Below are 22,026 nucleotides of genomic sequence, written 5' to 3' on the forward strand. Positions count from 1 at the left end.
TATTCTCAGCGCAACCTGGTGGGCACTAGGCAGCGAAGCGCGGCATCCCCATTAGGGGGGTGTTCCGGCATTCCCTTTAGGGGAGTGTTGGTGAAGACCCGTGGTCACTTAGACTCTGCGCTGGGGTGGTTCTATCTCAGTGGTAAGGTCAACAGTTCCTGGACTCTAACATTGGGACTTCTACGAGGAGGAGGAACCGTATCTCCTGCTGGAGCAGAACTCCCACTCGCAACTGAAGAATCAGATTCAACGGGGGCCGGTTGCGCAGGAGGTAACCGGACAGGGATAGGTTTGCCACCCTTTGGTTTAAATGGCTTAGATGGGCGGTAGCCCCACCTATAAGCTGAACCTGTCTTGTAAGCCACGCGATCTCTCAATAGTTTCTGATCGCGTTGGATCACAAGGTCCTTGTTGAATTTTTTAATGTGAGCTTCAAGCTCTTGGTTACGCTTTTTGTATAGGGGATCAGTTTTAAAGGGTTCAATTGATGAGGTTGTCTTAACTATCTCGGCTTCTGTGCTAGTAAGGTCAGTTCCGTCCAATTCGTTCATTAGACCCAGACAGACCCTCGCACAACTCTCAAAGTTAGTTTCCCAACGTTTTTTGAAATCCTCAGAAATATTTTTTCTATGAGGAAAAACTTGAAAGCGAAGCCACATGGGACTATAATGTTCCTCTAAATAAATTTTGTTATATTTCACATTCCACCAAAGACGGGATTTTTTCTCGTACAATCTGGTAAGTCTGCGAAAAGCCCCATTAATTTGCTGCTCAGAATCTCTCGCCCCCCGTGTCTGCGAGCAATCACTCTTGACCTGCGAGACCAGGTCATCCCACTGCAGCATCGCCGCACAGCCAGACTCAGAGCAAAGACAGCAATAGTCAAGGTAAATCTAATTAATCATGCATGCAACATGTCCACCAGGGCTGATTGCCCTACTTAACCTATCTCAAAAAGGTATTATTTCCTTAGTGGAGGACATGCGGCCGCACGAGAAAAAACAAAAATAGTATTAAGTGACATTGCCCCCCAAATGAAATAGAACGTAAATGTAAGGAAAAAGGAGGGTTGGGGAGCATATGTCACAAATAACAAAATCCAAAAATAAGTGAAAATTTACAAAAATTTATTAATATTATAATTAAGCATATTAAAAAAGCACCAATGTAACCTGCCAAGAAGCCACGCTCGGCCACCAATCACACATCAAACACACCACTGCCTGAGACCACCTAGTGTGGTCAGGGATCCCAAATAACATATAAAGATAGGCCTAGACAAGTATGTAGTAAAAAATGGGGGTAATAGAAAAATGATGGTTGAAGCAGGCCGGTACAGATAACAGAAGCAGAATGAGTCAATGCATCCAGCAGAGGCTAGAAAGCCAATATCGCATCTGCAAATCAACAGTTCAGATGAAACAGCACAGCCAGCATGGACAGATGGAATGCAAGTAGCAACAAGCACAGATCAAAAGGAATGGCATAAAGCATGAGCCATACTATACCCAATCCTGGTACAGCGATGCGGAGTCCAGTTAGCTCCTGAAGGTTGTCTAGTCGCTCAGCCCCATGTGTAGAAGCCTAAGGCTGGGGAAATGATTAGGAATCCGGTAAAGGAGTCAGGTCCAATATGCTGGTGTGGCAGGCTGTAATGGCTGTAAGGATCAAGCAGAGTCCCATATGGCATAAGGCATTATTCCTGAACAGGAAGTGGCAGGTCCAGTGCCTAGACAAACTTTTGTGTCTTTTTATGCTAATGAGGAAATCCCTGACGTAGCCATTGTGCTAAGGTAGTTTAAAAAAAACAAAACACTGAGGCAGGGAACACACTTGTCTTTCAGTTTTCTGCGCGCGTTTTCCTGCATATTTTTTCTGAATACCAAGTGTGTCTCTATGCAGGAAAACGCGCGCGTTTTTTCACATTAGCTAATGTAATTGATAGAGAAAACAGACAAAATGTGCAGTCATGATGCAGAATGTCATTTTTTTTTCTGCGCGCGAACAAAATATTAAGTGTGTACTAGCCCATTGATTAACATGAGTTCTCAGTTTTTCTGTGCAGAAAACGCGCACGAAAACAGACAAGTGTGTTCCCTGCCTCAAGTTTAGGACTCACACCACATAAATACTTCTCCTGAACTTACCAGGTGCCTGGGGTCATTTTTGAAATAAATTACCATTACCATGATAGACACTGAAGAATTGTTTGCCTGGAGTTACATTTTAAAGCACACCTGTCATAAACACACATCTGAAGTATGCTTACAATATTAAATGATCTAATATTACTGAGTATGCCTGGATTTGAATGTATACAATAACATATAAGGAACAATAGTGTTTTACATTTTGAACACAGGTACCACCTGAAGGTATGGTTATTCTACATCAGTTTCCATTTTCATCCAGTCTACAGCGCATGTCTGTTGTTGCTCAAATCCTAGGAGGAGATGAGCAGTTTGTGTTTATGAAAGGAGCTCCAGAAATGGTCATTAACTTTTGCAAACCGGAAACAGGTAAAGTTTACCACAACAAAAAATTAAAAGCACAAATTCACCAAGTGAATGAGGATGTCTATAAAATAATGTCAATCCAAAGGGCATATATACCACTAAAGATAATTAGAAATAAGGACGATCTTGACTTCTCTGCGAAGTCCTTTTCACTTCAATGTTTTTTTCTCCTTTTAAACAATACCAGTTGCCTGGTAGTTCTGCTGATCTATTTGGCTGCAGTAATGTCTGAATAACACCAGAAACAAGCATGCAGCTAATCTTGCCAGATCTAAAAATGCTGTCAGAAAAACTTGATCTGCATATGCTGGTTTAGGGTCTCTGGCTAAAAGTATTAGAGGCAGAGGATCAGCATAGTAACCAAGCAACTGGTATTGCTGCACCGCTCCTTTGTCATTCCTCTGTGGCCCTTATTCAATTCACCCTTTCTCCTAAGTTTTCTCCTAGGAGATTTGTTTTCATCTTTTGTTTAAAATAACTTTACAGCACTCTGCATTTGAAAAAGTAACAGAAAGTAGGGGAAAATAGGAGATAAGAGGAGATCATTTTTCATCTCTCTTTAAAATAACTTTTCAGCACTTTGGAATTTAAAAAGTATCAAACGTAGGTAAAAAAGTATTATTGAAATTATGTTGAGTATTGTCTTGATTGCTGGTGGCAGAGGTGGCCTTAGAGTATGCGGGGCCTGGGGCAAGTGTCATATGCGGGGCCCTAGAGCCATATGCTGTGGATACACATGTTGTGGAAGCACACACTCTGTATAGGTTAGATAGGTAGGTGCCTCCAGTATAGGTTAGATAGGTGCCCCGCAGTATAGATTAGATAGGTAGGTGCCCTGCAGTATAGCTTAGATAGGTAGGTGCCCTGCAGTATAGATTAGATAGGTGCCTGCAGTATAGATTAGACAGGTAGGTGCCCTGCAGTACAGATTCGATAGGTAGGTAGGTACCCTGCAGTATAGATTAGATAGGTGTCTGCAGTATAGATTAGTTAGGTAGGTGCCCCGCAGTATATATTAGATAGGTGCCTGCAGTATAGATTAGACAGGTAGGTGCCCTGCAGTACAGATTAGATAGGTAGGTAGGGGCCCTGCAGTACAGATTAGATAGGAAGTTGCCTGCAGTATAGATTAGATGGGAAGGTGGCTGCAGTATAGATTAGATAGGTGCCTGCAGTATAGATTAGATAGGTGCCAATCTGCAGTATAGATTAGATAGGTGCCAGCCTGCAGTATAGGTTAGATAGGTGCCAGCCTGCAGTATAGATTAGATAGGTGCCTGCCTGCAGTATAGGTTAGATAGGTGCCTGCAGTATAGATTAGATAGGTGCCAGCCTGCAGTATAGGTTAGATAGGTGCCTGCAGTATAGGTTAGATAGGTGCCAGCCTGCAGTATAGGTTAGATAAGTAGGTGTCCCGCAGTACAGATTATATAGATAGGTGCCCTGCAGTATAGATTATATAGATAGGTGCCCTGCAGTATAGATTAGATAGGTAAGTAGGTGCCCTGCAGTATAGACTAGATAGGTAGGTGCCCCGCAGTACAGGTTAGATAAGGTGGCTGCAGCGGTGGGCAGAGGGCATAGTAGTTAAAACTCACGTGTCTTCACCGATGCACACAGCTACCATCTAGTTCCTCTCCCAGCACCTGTGTATTGGTAACAGTGCCCCCCTGTGGTGACATGCGGTCACGTCATCATAGGGGGCGCTGTTACCAATACACAGATGCTGGGAGAGGAAATAGATGGTAGCTGTGTGCATTGGTGAAGACACGTGAGTTTTAACAACTATGCCCGCTCTCCCCAGCACTGCAGAGGGTGCGGGGCCTCCTCAGGCGCAGGGCCTGGGGCAATTGCCCCACTTGCCACCCCCAAAGGCCGGCTCTGGCTGGTGGTTTAAAAGCAATTTCATTCACAATTTGTGAAAATATCACCTAGGAGAAAACTCAGGAGAAAAAGTGAATTGGATATGGGCCTGTGAGTTTGTTGCCAATCTATATTTGTCTGAAAACAAAACTGTGTTTTAATGCTTGACAAAAAGTTTTTGGAGTTTAGAATGTGTTTCTTGGCCTTCTTACTTATTTATTAGTTAGCTTTGACAGAATAACATATATACAGTGGGCAGTGTTGCCAACCTTTCACGTTATTTTTTACTGACAAATACCTAAAAATTTACGGACAAAAGATTGTTTACATTGACAAAATTCCCGCCGAAAAATGGCCGTGGTCACGCAACAGAATGTGGGCGTGGTCATGGGTGGGGCCAAATATACATGATTTTAGTAGTGCTCTAAAAGCTCTGCCGGGGAAGTTTGAGCTCTGCCATCTTGTGTCCCCCCCCCCCCCCCCCTTCCCCCCAAAATCCATGTTATCTTACAGCATTTCACCAAAAATCCACGTAAAAATACAGATAATATGGCAGTGGTTCCCTAAAAATAGATGTAATCTGGCAGCAGCGATTCCCCCAACATACACATCTGGCAGTAGTTCCCCAAAATACACTTAATCTGACAGCAGTGATTCCCTAAAAATAGGTAGCCCCGGGTCTATAGGTGTCCCCAGAATAGGTGGCCAGCAGTATAGATGTCCCCAGAACAGGTAGCCAGGGGTAGAGATGTCCCCAAAACAGGTGTGCCCAGTATATGAAGCTAGGGGTATATGTGCCCAGTATATGAAGCCAGGGGTATATGTGCCCAGTATATGTAGCCAGGGGTATATGTGCCCAGTATATGTAGTCAGGGATATATGTGCCCAGTATATGTAGCCAGGGGTATATGTGCCCAGTATATGTAGCCAGAGGTATATGTCCCCAGTATATGTAGCCAGGGGTATATGTCCCCAGTATATGTAGCCAGGGGTATATGTCCCCAGTATATGTAGCCAGGGGGATATGTGCCCAGTATATGTAGCCAGGGGTATATGTCCCCAGTATATGTAGCCAGGGGGATATGTGCCCAGTATATGTAGTCAGGGGTATATGTCCCCAGTATATGTAGCCTGAGGTATATGTGCCCAGTATATGTAGCCAGAGGTATTTGTACCCAGTATATGTAGCCAGGGGTATATGTGCCCAGTATATATGTAGCCAGGGGTATATGTGCCCAGTATATGTAGCCAGGGGTATATGTGCCCAGAATATGTAGCCAGGGGTATATGTGCCCAGTATATGTAGCCACTAGCCATAAGTATATGTCCCCAGTTTATGTAGGCAGGGGTATATGTCCCCAGAATGGGTAGCCAGGTGTCTCCCCAGCAGGAGGGGAGCAGCACAGAGAAGAGGGAGAGCTGTGGGGACAGCGGGAAAGGGGGGCCATCTCCCCCCTCCTTCCCTCACCTTGGGGCTCTCCCTACCTTGCTCTCCTTTCCAGAACTAAGTGTTGTGCAGTGGCTGGCAGCGGGTGGAACTTACCTCCGTCTCGTTGCAGGTGCGGGATGGTCTGATAGATTTGCCGCTAGTCTGGTCTGGTTCAGCACCAGAACTTCCGGGGCTTGGAGCGAGACGGAGGTAAGTTCCGCCCGCTGCCAGCCACCGCACAACACTTAGTTCTGGAGGGGAGAGCGAGGGAGGGAGAGCCCTAAGGTGAGGGAAAGGGGGATGAGATGTCTGCCCTTCCCCACCGCTGATCCCAAAGCTCTCCCTCTTCTCTGCGCTGCTCCCCTCCTGCTCACAGGGCAGCCGATTGGACGGACGCTGCTGAATTCCGGAAGCTGCTGAATTCCTTACGGAATTCACAGGCAGCTAAATTTGTAACAAAATTTGCGGTATGCCCGTAAATTTACGGGCGGTTGGCAACACTGACAGTGAGATGCAAAAGTTTGGGCAACATTGTTAATCGTCATGATTTTCCTGTATAAATCATTGGTTGTTTTTACGATACAAAATGTCAGTTAAATAGATCATATAGGAGACACACACAGTAATATTTGAGAAGTGAAATGAAGTTTATTGGATTTACAGAAAGTGTGCAATAATCGTTTAAACAAAATTAGGCAGGTGCATACATTTAGGCACCTCAAAAAAGAAATGAAATCAATATTTAGTAGATCCTCCTTTTGCAGAAATTACAGCCTCTAAACGCTTCCTGTAGGTTCCAATGAGAGTCTGGATTCTGATTGAAGGTATTTGGGACCATTCTACTTTACAAAACATCTCTAGTTAATTCAAGTTTGATAGCTTCCGAGCATAGACAGCTTTCTTTAATTCACACAACATAATTTCAATTATATTCAGGTCTGGGAACTGAGATGGCCATTCCAGAATATTGTACTTGTTCCTCTGCATGAATGCCTTAGTGGATTTTGAGCAGTGTTTAGGGTTGTTATCTTGTTGAAAGCGCAGCTTCATCTTTGTCATTGATTCCTGCACATTTGTCTCCAGAATCTGCTGATACTAAGTGGAATCCATGTGTCCCTCAACTTTGACAAGATTCCCAGTCCCTGCACTAGCCCCACAGCATGATGGAACCACATCCATATTTTACTGTAGGCAGCAGGTGTTTTTCTTGAAATGCTGTGTTCTTTTTCCTCCATACATAAAACCCCTTGTTATGCCCAAATAACTCAATTTTAGTTTCAGCATTCCACAGCACCTTATTCCAAAATTAAGCTGGCTTGTGCAAATGTGCTTTAGCATACCTCAAGCGGCTCTGTTTGTGCTGTGGGTGGAGAAAAGGCTTCCTCTGAATACAGCATCTCCTTGTGTAAAGTGCACCGAATGGTTGAACGATGCACAGTGACTCCATCTGCAGCAAGATGATTTTGTAGGTCTTTGGTGTTGGTCTGTGAGTTGACTGTTCTCACCATTAGTCGCGTCTGATTATTCGAGATTTTTCTTGGTCTGCCACTGCGATCATTAACTTGAACTGAGCCTGTGGTCTTCTTTTTCCTCATTATGTTCCTAATGGTGCAAACAGACAGCTGAAAACTCTGAGAAAAATTTCTGTATCTTTCCCCTAAATCATGATGGTGAACAATCTTTGTCTTCAGGTCATTTGAGAGTTGTTTTGAGACCCCCATGTTGCTACTTTTCAGAGAAATTTAAAAGAGGGAAACTTACAATTGACCCCCTTATATACTCTTTGTCATAATTGGATTCACCTGTGTATGTAGGTCAGGGGTCACTGAGCTTACCAAGCCAATTTGAGTTGCAATAATTAGTTCAAAAGGTTTTGGAATCAATAAAATGACAACAGTGCCCAAATGTATGCACCTGCCTAATTGTATTTTAACAATTATTGCGAACTTTCTGTAAATTACTTCTTAAAGGAATACTATTGATACCCAAGTGTGACAGTGTGCAAATAATGTCTAAGTAGCTGTGTAAACATTTTCCTACTTTTCATGTTAAATATCAGAGGCAAAAGCTGTAATTTATTGAGGGTAGGATTTAGCTATATTGGGAGAAATCAATTGCAGAAGGGGTGTCTGCTTCAATGCACAGCCAGAGTTGCATATTAGACTACAGAAAGCAAATATCAAACATATCAAACTCTGAAAGCTAAAACAGTATGAAAAGCTGTGACAATTAGTTACATTTCCTCTGCTCTCTTCAGACACTTCAGTCAGAAACACAGGACACAGGATCTGCAGTTGTTTGGAGCTCTCTTCTCTGTCACACACAGAGCTACACACAGAGTTAACTGATCAAGTGTGAGGGGAATTTCAACTGTCCTTATGGCTCAGTCAGCCGTCAGTTTTGGTGTCAGTAAAGTTTGAAAGTATTTTGCTAACAGTAAACAAAGAAGTTGCTACTAAAATGTATACACCAGTACTTAGCAGCACTTCCCAAACAATTCCTGTGTCAATTGAAAAAAATATGTGAATCGATAGTATTCCTTTAAATATAACGGTGTGTGTGTGATATATTTAACTGACATTTTTTATCGTAACCACCAACGATTTATGCAGGAAAATCATGATGATTAACAACGTTGGCCAAACTTTCGCGTCCCACTGTAGGTATTCAGCAGAATTTAGGTAAAACAATCAATAATTACAAATAAGTACAGATTTAGATAATGTTTACTCAGTGAGGCCAAATGGACAAGTACATGAAGATGTTTCTAATTTAACAAAGCACTGCTTAGGTTTTAAACCGCAGACCGCTTGCCAGAATCTGCTGAAAGCCACCGGAAGATTTCAAATGCTTTTCTGCACACTTGCAGAAAAGCATTTGACTGACATGCTGGCAGATGCCTGTGTCAACCGGCCCTAAATGACTCAGTATATTCCATCAGGATGTGCACACGACTATTCAGTATTCATAATATATTAATGCAGCAAATCATTGATATTGTTTCATCACTAGTAATCATGTGTTGTTTTTTTGTTTGTTTGTTTGTTTGTTTTTATATAGTTCCGGATACTTTCCAAGAAGAACTTGAAATCTATACTCGTCAAGGTTTTCGAGTAATTGCTTTGGCATACAAAGTTATGGAAGCAGCTGATGATAATATTCTTCAGAGTTTGGAAAGGTAACAGGAAGATATTGTGACCAAAGAATGGAGCATTCTCCCGTGCTCATAAACTGTTTGCTTGTTTCTGTGTGATTTGGATGGCCAGACAGGATACATGTGTAACCTTCCATACATTGCATTGCTCATTACTAACAGAAGAATATTGACAAGATCCCTGTGATTATCACCCATACTCCAGAACTATTATGTATAGACAATACTGACTGTATGGCTGCTCCTCTTATTTAGATGTCCTGTAGGTGACCGAAAACTGTCACGCACCATAGAAGATACAGCATTGAGTCTACTGTAGAAGGGTGCACAAGGACAGAATCTTCCTCCACCCCCACTTGTCGAAATGTGTTTTTTTTGTACTGTCCCACCTCAACTCTAGGCAACAAAATGAATGGGGATGGGTGTGGATTTTGTCCCTTCACACAATTCCAATCTATACTATGACACCATGTGAACAGGAAGCCTAGCCTTCAACATTGATTAGGAAGGACATTTAATTGTTGCCCATTTTTAGACAAGACAAGACAAATAACATTTATATCACGCTTTTCTCCTGGTGGACTTAAAGCGCCAGAGCTGCAGCCACTAGGACGTGCTCTATAGGCAGTAGTAGTTTTAGGGAGACTTGCCTAAGGTCTCCTACTGAATAGGTGCTGGCTTACTGAACAGGCAGAGCCGAGATTCGAACCCTGGTCTCCTGCATCAGACGCAGAGCCCTTAACCATTACACCATCCAGCCACACTTTTACTATAACTCTCTTTTACCTCCCTCTAGAGTAAGGCTCAAGTAAGGTGAACTTGCACTTGTGAAACCAAACACGTGCATTTTCATATTTTCGTATGCCTTGAAAGAGAGGGCAAACATATGCTGTTTATCAGTTTTGATGTTGTAGTTGACATTAGTGGTGCTCAAATACCCCTTTTCAAAATTCGAGTTAGGTCGAATTCGAATAGTAAATTATTCGAGATCAGTCGAATATTCGAGTCGAATAATTTTTACTATTCGATTCGACCTCGGAATTCGAGCTCACTATTCGAGTCGGTATTCGAGCTCATTATTCGAGCTGACTATTCGAAATGGCCTTAAATAGCTTCCAACACTTGTTTTGAGGGTGAATGATGCAAGAAACCTCTTTTTTTCCAAGTAACAACAGCAAGTGATTATGTGGGGATGTTCCTTTAAAAAAAAAAAGTTGAAAAGAGAAGTTGTGTCCAGAAATTTGTTCAGTACTGTATATACTTCTTCTTCTTCTTCTTTATCTTCTATATCTTCTTCTTCTTCTTCTTCTTCTTCTATATCTTCTTCTTCTATATCTTCTTCTTCTATATCTTCTTCTATATCTTCTTCTTCTTCTTTTATATTGTCTTCTTCTTCTTCTTCTTCTTCTTCTTCTTCTTCTTCATCATCATCATCATCATCTTCTTCTTCTTCTTCTTCTTCATCATCTTCTTCTTCTTCTTCTTCTTCTTCTTCTTCTTCTTCTTCTTCATCATCATCATCATCATCATCATCATCATCTTCTTCTTCTTCTTCATCTTCTTTTTCTTCATCTTCTTCATCTTCTTCTTCATCTTCTTCTTCATCTTCTTCATCTTCAACTTCTTCATCTTCTTCTTCTTCTTCATCTTCAACTTCTTCATCTTCTTCTTCTTCATCATCTTCTTCATCTTCTTCATCTTCTTCTTCTTCATCTTCTTCATCTTCTTCTTCTTCTTCTTCTTCTTCTTCTTCATCATCTTCATCTTCTTCTTCTTCATCTTCTTCTTCTTCATCTTCTTCTTCTTCATCTTCTTCTTCTTCTTCTTCTGCTTCTTCTTCTTCTTCTTCTTCTTCTTCTTCTTCTTCTTCTTCTTCTTCATCTTCTTCATCTTCATCTTCATCTTCATCTTCTTCTTCTTCTTCTTCATCTTCTTCTATATCGTCTTCTTCTTCACCTATTTCTCTTTTCAAATTTTTTTTTTTAAAGAAATGCAGCTATTTTTGAGCGTAACAAATAGCTGGTGGCGCACGCATGTTGGAAGCGCCATTGTATGTGCTCCCTGGCAGTGGAAACACACAGACAGCAGGAGGTAAATTCAGCAGCAGGAGGAGGAGGATGAGTGTGTGGCAGCAGGCAGTCAATGAGGCAGGCAGCGTGACATAATAGCCCTGGTACCTAGCGGTGATACCAGGGCTGTAAATAAACACAGCAGGCAGGAGGTCCCAGACAGCGGTCGTGCAGCCCACATTGTGTCCAATACACAACTGGGACAACACAGTTTTCAACCCGGGCACCTCAGAAAAATTAAACCTTATTTTTTTTTTATGGTTTTGTAGTTTTGTTTTTACAACAAATTACACAGACAGATATAGCTATTTTTTGACGTAATAGCTGGTGGCAGAGTGGCAGCAGAAGGTAAATCTGTGTACCCTGGCGTTGGGAAACACAGACAGACAGACAGCAGCAGCAGCAGCCGGAGGAATGGAGGAGTAATGTGAGCAGCTATTGTTTGACGTAATAGCTGGTGGCAGAGTGGCAGCAGAAGGTAAATCTGTGTACCCTGGCGTTGGGAAACACAGACAGACAGCAGCATCAGCAGGAGGAATGGAGGAGTAGTGTGAGTGTGGCAGCAGGCAGGCAGCGTGACATAATAGCCCTGGTACCTAGCGGTGATACCAGGGCTGTAAATAAACACAGCAGGCAGGAGGTCCCAGACAGCGGTCGTGTAGCCCACATTGTGTCCAATACACAACTGGGACAACACAGTTTTCAACCCGGGCACCTCAGAAAAATTAAACCTTTTTTTTTTTTTTTTTTATGGTTTTGTAGTTTTGGTTTTACAACCAATTACACAGATATAGCTATTTTTTGACGTAATAGCTGGTGGCAGAGTGGCAGCAGAAGGTAAATCTGTGTACCCTGGCGTTGGGAAACACAGACAGACAGCAGCATCAGCAGGAGGAATGGAGGAGTAGTGTGAGTGTGGCAGCAGGCAGGCAGCGTGACATAATAGCCCTGGTACCTAGCGGTGATACCAGGCCGTAAATGAACACAACAGGAGGTCCCAGACAGCGGTCGTGCAGCCCACATCGTGTCCAATACACAACTGGGACAACACAGTTTTCAACCCGGGCACCTCAGAAAAATTAAACCTTTTTTTTTTTTTATGGTTTTTTGGTTTTGTTTGTAAAACAAATTACACAGATATATAGCTATTGTTTGACGTAATAGCTGGTGGCAGAGTGGCAGCAGAAGGTAAATCTGTGTACCCTGGCAGTGGGAAACACAGACAGACAGCAGAAGGGCAGTACGCAGCCCACTGTAGGTGTAAAATGTGTGGCTGCAGGCGACTTAATAGTCAAAGTGAACCAGGCTGGCTTAGTGAGCAGGAGCCAGGAGGTGGTAAAGGGTGGTAAGGCACATTAACGATGGTTCTTAGCCAGTTCATGTCCCCCTCTCGCCGACAACAGGGGCCAGGAACTCGCCTTCCACCCACGCCTGGTTCATCTTGAGAAACGTCAGTCTGTCCACAGACTTGTGAGACAGACGTGAGCGTTTCTCGGTGACCACACCACCAGCTGCACTGAAGCAGCGCTCGGACAGCACGCTGGAAGGGGGGCAGGACAGCACTTCCAGGGCGTACTGCGCCAGCTCGCTCCAGATCTCCAGGCGCTTGACCCAATACTCCATGGGATCAACAGGGGCATCGCTGTCAAGCCCGCTGTAGGACCCCATGTAGTCAGCCACCATGCGGGTCAGGCGCTGGCTGTGACCGGTGGAGGATGCTGCTGCATGCACCTCCTCTCTAGTCACTGCTGCCGGAGCCTCTACAGTCCTGTAGAGCTCGTGGCTGAGAGACAGCAGGTCTGTGGGGCGCTTGCTGCTGGATGCAGGCACCTGCTGCTGCCTCTGTGCTGGCTGCTGGACAGTGGGGGTGGAAGGCTGGGGGAAGGCTTCCTCCAAGCGCTCAACAAGGGCCTGCTGCAAGCTCCTTATTTGTTGCGCTGGGTCTCCTCCTGCAGGCGGCAGGAACTGGCTCAACTTCCCCTTGAGGCGTGGGTCCAACATCATGCTGATCCAGATGTCCTCCCTCTGCTTCATCTGGATCACCCTGGGGTCTCTGCGCAGGCACGTCAGCATGTGCGCTGCCATTGGGAAGAGGCGGGCCACGTCTGCTGGCACATTGACGGCAGTGCTGCTGTCCTCATCCTCCTCCTCTGCCTCGTCAGCCTCATCCTCTCTCCACCCCCGCACCAACTCAGCTGCACTGTGCTGCTCCCCCTCATCAGCAGCAAGGTCAGGGACCTCCACCAAGTCCTCCTCCTCCTCCCCCTCAGAGGTGGACTGTGCAGCTGCTTGCCGCTCCTGCTGGTCCAAGGCTGCCGCTCCCTGTTCCAGCAAAGCATCGAGGGCCCTGTTCAGCAGACAAACCAGGGGCACCCACTCGCAGACCATAGCATGGTCCCTGCTCACCATGTTAGTGGCCTGCAGAAAGGGAGCCAGCACTAAGCACACCTGCTGCATGTGCCTCCAGTCATCATCGGGTACGATGGACGGGATGTTGCTGGTCTTGTCCCTTCTCTGAGCGGCGGAAACAGTGGCCAGGGCAAGGTACTGTTTGACAGCGCGCTTCTGTTCAACCAGACGCTCCAACATCGCCAGGGTGGAGTTCCAGCGAGTCGGAACGTCAAGGATCAGCCGATGGCGTGGCAGATCCAGCTCCTTTTGCACGTCTTCCAGGCTCGCACAGGCTGCAGCCGAGCGCCGGAAGTGACGCACAACGTTCCTTGCCGTTTCCAGCAGTTCGCCCATCCCCTGGTAGGTGCGAAAGAACTTCTGCACTACCAGGTTCAGCACGTGGGCAAGACAAGGGATGTGGGTCAGGTTTCCCCTGTCTATTGCGGCAACCAGATTGGCCCCATTGTCGGCCACCACCTCTCCGACTCTGAGGCCTCTGGGGGTCAGCCAAATCCTCTCCTGCTCCTGGAGTTTGGCCAACACATGGGTTGCCGTCAGCTTGGTCTTCCCAAGGCTGACCAAGTGCAGCAGCGCTTGGCAGTGGCGGGCCTTCACGCTGCTGCTGAGGCGGGGGGTTTGGCCAGGTGTGCCGGAGGATGGCAGAGGATCGGAGGAACCTGCTGCAGTTCCCCTGACCCTGCGGGGTGGCACCACCCACTGTGTTGCTGCTGCTGCTGTGCCCGCTGCTGCTCTCCCATCCTCACCCCCTTCCACCAAGCTGACCCAGTGGACAGTGAAGGACAGGTAGCGGCCTGTCCCGAAGCGGCTGCTCCAGGAGTCCATGGTGACGTGGACCCTTTCACCAACCGCGTGCTCCAGCCCTCGCTCCACATTGGCCATCACAAAGCGGTGCAGTGCAGGAATGGCCTTGCGGGAGAAAAAGTGTCTGCTGTGGAGCTGCCAGTCTGGGGCTGCGCAAGCAAGCAGCGCACGAATGTCGCTCCCCTCCTGCACGAGCGTGTACGGCAGGAGTTGGGAGCACATGGCCCGTGCCAGCAAGCCGTTCAGCTGCCGCACGCGACGGCTGCTGGGAGGCAGAGCCCTAACCACCCCCTGGAAGGACTCGCTCAAAAGGCTCTGGCGTGGCCTTTTGCTGGCACGGGAATCAGCAGACACAGCGGAGGAGGCCACTGAGGACTGGCTGCCAGAACAGGCCTCAGTGTCGGCGGCAGGAGTTGCAGAGGGGGGAGGAGCAGTGCGTTTTCGCACTCCTGCTGGTGCTGCTGGAGGAGCAGGAGGGCGGGTGGCTGCTGTTGCTGCTGCTGCTGAAGGCTGTGCAGTGATGGGTGTGGTGCCACTGCCAGCACCAGATGCCTTCAGCCTCTGGAACTCCTGATGCTGGTGGAAATGTTTCGCAGCAAGGTGGTTGATGAGCGAGCTGGTGCAGAACTTTAAGGGGTCTGCACCTCTGCTCAACTTCCGCTGACAGTGGTTGCAAGTGGCGTACTTGCTGTACACTGTGGGCATGGTGAAAAAGCGCCAGATTGGTGACAGAAACATCCCCCTACGGCATGGAAGCGCTGCTGCCTGTCTCCCTGTGGTGGTTGGGGGTGGGGCTTGGGGGGCTTGGGTGCGGCTGGTGGTGGTACTGGCAGATGCTGCTGCTGCTGCTGCTGCTGCTGAGCCTGAGACACCAGCAGGCTGTGGGACCTGCCTACTGCTGCTGCCAATGCTTGCAATGATGCGCCTCCTTGCAAGGCCCACAAGAGCATCCTCCTCCTCCTCCTCAGAGCTGCTGAGGACGACATCCCCTGGAGGTGGTGGCACCCAGTCTCTGTCTGTCACCGGGTCATCAACATCCTCCCCCTCCTGAAACATGTCCTGCTGGGATGAGGACCCCCCAAACTCCTCTCCTGATGCATGGATGGGCTGCTTGACTGTCGCCACAGTCTTGCTGTCCAATCCCTCATCCCCCAAAGTGCCCATCAGCATCTCCTCCTCAAGATCGCCAACAACAGCAGACAATTTACTCATGATGCCTGGGGTCAAAAGACTGCTGAATGACAGGTCGGCGAGTGACGGTGAACTGGCCTCCTCCCCAGACCCTGCTGGGCGGCTGCTGCGAACAGGGGTGGTGGTGGTGGTGGTGAGGGTGGAGGCCTCAGATGCAGAGCTGATGGCGGGCTGCTCATCCTCCGTCATGAGTTGCACCACAGTGTCTGCATGCTTTTCCTCAATGGGACGTTTCCGACCCGGCTGGAGGAAAATCGGAGCAGGTGCTACACGCTGCTGCTGCTGTGTCTCTGCAGCGTGAGTTGCAGATGCTCCTGCTGGGCGGCGCCCAAGGCGTCCACGGCCAGTGGCTATGGGAGGAATGTTAGCCACTGACGCTGCTGCTGCGGAACTGTGCATGGTGGCGCGCCCGCGCCCGCGGCTTGCCACAATGCTGCTCCCTCTCCTCCTGATTCCCTTGCTGCCCTTCCCCTTGCCCAAACCGCGCTGGCTGCCACTTCCAGACATCTTCGATGTTTTGGGCGTATAGACAAAAGTTTTTTAAAAGGGCGGGTGAAAAGTGGGGTACTTTAATGGAGTGGATTGGTGGGTGAGGTGACTGAGTGAGTGTCCCTAGTACAGTAAGTAAGTAGTAACAGTCAGGAAGTACAACTAGCAGTTACAATAATCAGTAGTAATCACAAGTAAATTTAGTGTGTGTACACTACAGACAGTGAGTGCACGCACGCGCAAACACGCGCAGGAGCTAGCCTATGAACAGTGACTGAGTGAGTGTCCCTAGTACAGTAAGTAAGTAAGTAGTAACAGTCAGTAAGTACAACTAACTAATTACAATAATCAATCAGTTATCAGAAGGAAATAGAGTGTGTGTAGTGTGTACACAGACAGTGAGTGCACACACGCAGGAGCTAGTAGCCTATGAACAGTGACTGAGTGTCCTAGACTCCTAGTACAGTAAGTAGTAACAGTAAGTACAACTAACTAATTACAATAATCAATCAGTTATCAGAAGGAAATAGAGTGTGTGTAGTGTGTACACAGACAGTGAGTGCACACACGCAGGAGCTAGTAGCCTATGAACAGTGACTGAGTGTCCTAGACTCCTAGTACAGTAAGTAGTAACAGTAAGTACAACTAACTAATTACAATAATCAATCAGTTATCAGAAGGAAATAGAGTGTGTGTAGTGTGTGCACAGACAGTGAGTGCACACACGCAGGAGCTAGTAGCCTATGAACAGTGACTGAGTGTCCTAGACTCCTAGTACAGTAAGTAGTAACAGTAAGTACAACTAACTAATTACAATAATCAATCAGTTATCAGAAGGAAATAGAGTGTGTGTAGTGTGTACACAGACAGTGAGTGCACACACGCAGGAGCTAGTAGCCTATGAACAGTGACTGAGTGTCCTAGACTCCTAGTACAGTAAGTAGTAACAGTAAGTACAACTAACTAATTACAATAATCAATCAGTTATCAGAAGGAAATAGAGTGTGTGTAGTGTGTACACAGACAGTGAGTGCACACACGCAGGAGCTAGTAGCCTATGAACAGTGACTGAGTGTCCTAGACTCCTAGTACAGTAAGTAGTAACAGTGAGTACAACTAACTAATTACAATATTCAATTACAATAATCAATCAGTTATCAGAACTTGGAAATAGAGTGTGTGTAGTGTGTACACAGACAGTGAGTGCACACACGCAGGAGCAGCTAGTAGCCTATGAACAGTGACAGTGAGTGTCCTAGTACAGTTACAGTATATAACTACAATACTAATACAATCAGTAGTAAAGGACAGCAGAAATACTGGTATAGAATAGAGAGAAATAAACAGAGGACAGGAGGACAGCTGCCCACACAGGCAGGCCCTGAGGCCTAAAGCTGTAAGCCTGCAGCAGCTGGCCTGTCTCTATGTAACACAAAAGCTACTAACTAAAATACAATGTCTAACTAACTAACAACAATATAGGTGTGTATAGGAGGTGTATGTGAGCAAAAACGCTAGGTAAATGACCACAATAAAGCTCTTGCTAAGCCAAAGCACAAAGGAGCAACTCTCTCTCTATGCAAGTCTCAGGCAAGGACGGAGAAACGTAACATGGCGGCCGCTATTTATAGGGTAGGGGCTGGCCAGGGTCCCCCTCTGTGATTGGCTGCCGTCAGAGGGCCTGGGAGCCCTCTGATTGGCTCTAAGGACATCAATCTGGGCTATGACGCTATTCGAGCTCGGTACCGAGCTCGAATAGCGCCGTTTGCTCGAATAGCTCGAATAGTGAATGGGCTATTCGAGTGTACGCGAATAGCCCATTCGAATAGCTACAGCTATTCGGAGCTCGAATACCGAGCTCGAATAGCTGGAAAAGAGCTCGAATATTCGAGCTACTCGAATATTCGAGCTCTGCTGAGCACCACTGGTTGACATATCAGTGACTTGGTTTTTAAATCAAAGCACACTTTTTTATTTCCACATTCTCTTTTTACATGGACAAGCCAAGTTTCTCCTGCTTTTTTTTGCCTTTTTTATGTTAGTATGCTTACTCGCTATGTTAAATAGGCTTACTCACTGCATTTATAAACTAAACTAAAGCAAAACTTTTACTTACCTTACTAATAGTGCCAAATCAATTGCTATTTTGTAATGTTATGTCAGCTCTTGCTACTGATATCATAAGTTAGAGACCACAGAACTAAAATACGTACAGTGTTTTACAAAAAAATAAATAAATAGTGAAATATTCTATTTCTCCTCTTTTGTTTAACATAGGGCGGATGTTGAGTCCAGTCTTGTATTCCTTGGGTTCCTAATCATGGAAAATAAACTTAAACCTGAAACAAAACCTGTCTTAAAAGAGCTATTTGATGCCAACATAAGGACTGTTATGATAACAGGTATACATGAGTTGTAAAAACAAAGCTACATTGGGTTTGATTTAACAAAAAAAAAAACTTTGAGTTAGTTCACGTTATCTGCTTTTAAACACACAACATACAAAAAGTACTGAAAAAGGTGAGAACATAATGTTGAAAACACATTTAACAGATAAAATGTATTTCTTAAAATGTGCAGCATTTACACTTATAAATAAACTGAAAAATTGTATTTACGTTCACTGTTCCTTTATTGTTGTATACTGAGACATGTGCCCTCTGTTTATATATTATAAAGGAGATAACCTTCAGACTGCCTGTACCGTTGGCAAATCTTCAGGTATGATACCTTTTGACAGTGATCTCACTGTAATAGAAGCCAAAGCTCCTGTAGGAGATGAGCCTGCATCAATAACATGGGAAACATTGAAAGAACGTCAAGAAAAAGATATTTTTCAAGAAGTATGTTCTGTTCCAAGATATTACATATTTAAGCTTCATTGAATGCAATATTGGTGCTTTACTGAACAATATAAAGTAACACTGATTCATGAAATACCAGGCAAATGTTACCCAGATTGTGCCTTTGCATAGACACAGTCAAGTTTCCCTTCAAATGGCTTAAAAATGTACCTAACTTTTTCTTAATGCTTTTCATTTACGTTTGGCTGACTTCATTTTAACTCATTAATTGCTTGCATTGAATACCTTACATGAGTAAATAAAAAAAATATTAATGCAACTGAAGCATATCGCACGTAAACGTTCTCATTCTGTGTCACAGTAAGTAGAAGATTCCCGGCCGCACTCCCCTATTGTCATATGAGGTGCAGAACGGTCAGTCCACCAGAGTACAAGGCACAGGACAAACATACATAATACCACAAAGATCAGCACACTTGACTAAAGTTGCATTCAAATCTTCTTGCTTTTATTGCAAAAGATCTCCACACAGTGTAGTAGATAAACCATGTGATCATCCAGTTCAAGCCACTGGCAATAGATAGGAAACAAAAGTTCCCGCAGTCCATCAAAACACCTGCTTGTTACTGGTCATGTGAGCTGTACAAGGGCTAGAGTCTCAGTTCAAGATTCTGTGGGCCCGATTTATCAAGAGTGTCTGAGACAAAATATTGGTAGGTTTTTAGAAATCCATGCAGAACTGTCTCAGGCATCATAAGAAATCATTGGATAGTGCAGATTCATTATAAGACTGTTGTAAAATAGGAGGAGCTAGGAAGGTCTCTCAGACAGTGCAGTGTGTGAGGCGAATTGCTGCTGCTGAGGTAACACACACCTGCTGTATTGATAGCAGCAGGCTCTGGAGAGGAATTCAGCAGGGGGGAGGAGCACATCACAAATCATGTATAGCCTGCACTCTGCAATCATGTCTATCCTGCAGTTCTACATCTTTAGAACTGCTATCAAGCACTTTTTATTCTGTGCCGGTTTAGGGATGGATTTGCACTTCTCAGTGCAGCTCTAGAAATCCACGCTAAATTGCCACTATTACCTAGGATTTAAGAAGGTTGTTATTATCATGCAGAACTGTTCTCCCTGCTGGTTAGAACAGATTAAGAAGAAAAAACTGCCGGTAATGCGTTGATAAATCTCCCCCTGTGTCTTTTACATAATGGTGACAGACACTGGCCTACAGCTGTTTCGGACAACCTGCCTGTCTTCAAGCCAAAGAAATGTTCACTCCCCATGGTCACCCAACACACTGAATAAATACTCTTTTCAGACCAATCACATCATCTCAAAGGTTTGAATCCACCAATAATTTTGACAGGTTGCATGAAAAAAATATCTCCTAGGGGAAAACTTAGAAGGAAAAGTGAATTGGATTTGGCCCATTATCTCTATGGTAGTGACCAGAGGTGGATGTAATGCTATAAAAACTGCAAAATGTGTCAGCACTATATACATTTTAAATAATAATATACAATCATGCATTGTTAGATGACACATGAATATGTTATTTTCCTCCTAGGAATCGTACATTGATATGAGTGAAAAGGAGGGTAATAAAGGCAAAAAAAATCATTTTGCAATGACCGGAAAATCATACCAAGTAATCTTGAACTATTTCTACACATTACTTCCAAAAGTAGGTATAATTTTAAACAGTTTTATAATATAGTTTTATAATATATTTCTAAACTATAAAAACTTGATGCTGTGCTGCCTGGAATGCTCTAAAACATCTTACATCAATATTTACCTATTCTACAGTTGTCAAAATTTGTGCATGTTTTCTAGTTCTCTTCAAAGAGTGGTGAAATAATTAGCATACTTATTTTAATCTTAAAGGAAACCCGAGACTTTTAACAGTGCAGTAATTATTATTGTTACCTGAGGTTTCCTCCAGCCCCATGCGGTCCATGGCCTCTATCACCCCCTTCTCTGGCCACTCCATTCTTCAGTGGTTACCTCTGCTAATTTGTCCTGTTGTGCTGTTCTGCTCATGCGCAGCTCAGCTGCACACATTCCCCGATGCGCTCCCATGTGTGGGAGTGTGACGGGGGCATGCGCATGACCAGGCCTTGCATTCACAGAAAAGTATGATTGGACATGACTGGTCAGATTAGTGGAAGAGATAAGGATTCAGAGGAAGGAGAGAGGGAGCCTGTGCACCACATGTGACTGGAGGAAGCCCCAGGTAAGTGTAAATACAGCACTATTCAAAGTCTCAGATATACTAATAAAAGAGGACCGCCAGGGAAAAAAAATGGATGAGTTAGAAAATTGTCAGATTTTGTTGGATTCTGTGTACTCATGATGCTCCCAAAAGGGAGAATCAATCACATATTTCCTATTAGTTAGTAAAACTGGCCTTCAAATGGTGTTTTCATCTCCACGTTGTATTTTGATGACAATACTATTGCTTTGCTATATAATTTTAAGTAATTAAACTCCCTTCATTTCTTCTTCCCAATTTTTAATTATAGTTGTTATTTGGGGAGAGAAAAGTACACAATGCACAAAAAAATTACCTCTATTTCAAAAACAAATGATATCCCCTTTTATTGCACCAGCAACATAATTTAAGTTAACGTAATTTAGGTACTGAGATAAATGTAATATTGAGTAAAACACAATTCATGATTTTATATATAGCAGCATTGAGAAACAGTGTATCTATGTAAGATAGTTTTACTAAACCTGATGTGAAAATTGTTTCCTGGATTGGCAATTCATATGAAGTAGAAATTACACCCCTCAATTGTGCATGGGGAGAAGTCAATGCACTGCAAATTAAGGGGTGCCATCCTTAAGTTGCCAGCCAAATGCACACACCTCACATCACACATACTGACACCATCTGTACAATATACAACTCATGACAATAGACAAAAAAGAAGCAGGGAAGCTGACACTACTGCAAGTGTTCTGTTTAATATAGCGTGGATAACATGCAACAAGGCAACATCTTGCAAGCATGAATGTGGGAAAACACATACCCTGTGAGAGGAGGCATGGATGGTGGTGGGTGCTGGGCACAGGATGCCTGATGGCCGTTTCGCGCTGGATAGCGCTTCTACGGAGGGCAGCCTCCGTAGAAGCGCTATCCAGCACGAAACGGCCGTCAGGCATCCTGTGCCCAGCACCCACCACCATCCACGCCTCCTCTCACAGGGTATGTGTTTTCCCACATTCATGCTTGCAAGATGTTGCCTTGTTGCATGTTATCCACGCTATATTAAACAGAACACTTGCA

General features: G+C 44.8%; 1 protein-coding gene across 2 annotated transcripts in view; it reads left to right on the forward strand.

Moving 5' to 3' along the window:
• LOC137571676 (probable cation-transporting ATPase 13A4) overlaps positions 1-22,026 on the forward strand; it is a 293,811-nt gene that overhangs the window by 217,385 nt on the left and 54,400 nt on the right. For both annotated transcript variants that reach the window (XM_068281174.1, XM_068281175.1), the window contains exons 16-20: positions 2,363-2,519; positions 8,869-8,986; positions 18,202-18,326; positions 18,604-18,767; positions 20,299-20,415. In XM_068281174.1, the coding sequence (XP_068137275.1) occupies positions 2,363-2,519; positions 8,869-8,986; positions 18,202-18,326; positions 18,604-18,767; positions 20,299-20,415 (681 nt within the window). The remainder of the gene's footprint in view (positions 1-2,362; positions 2,520-8,868; positions 8,987-18,201; positions 18,327-18,603; positions 18,768-20,298; positions 20,416-22,026) is intronic.

The sequence above is a fragment of the Hyperolius riggenbachi genome, chromosome 4 (genome assembly GCF_040937935.1).
Source record: "Hyperolius riggenbachi isolate aHypRig1 chromosome 4, aHypRig1.pri, whole genome shotgun sequence".
In the NCBI taxonomy this organism is placed as follows: domain Eukaryota; kingdom Metazoa; phylum Chordata; class Amphibia; order Anura; family Hyperoliidae; genus Hyperolius; species Hyperolius riggenbachi.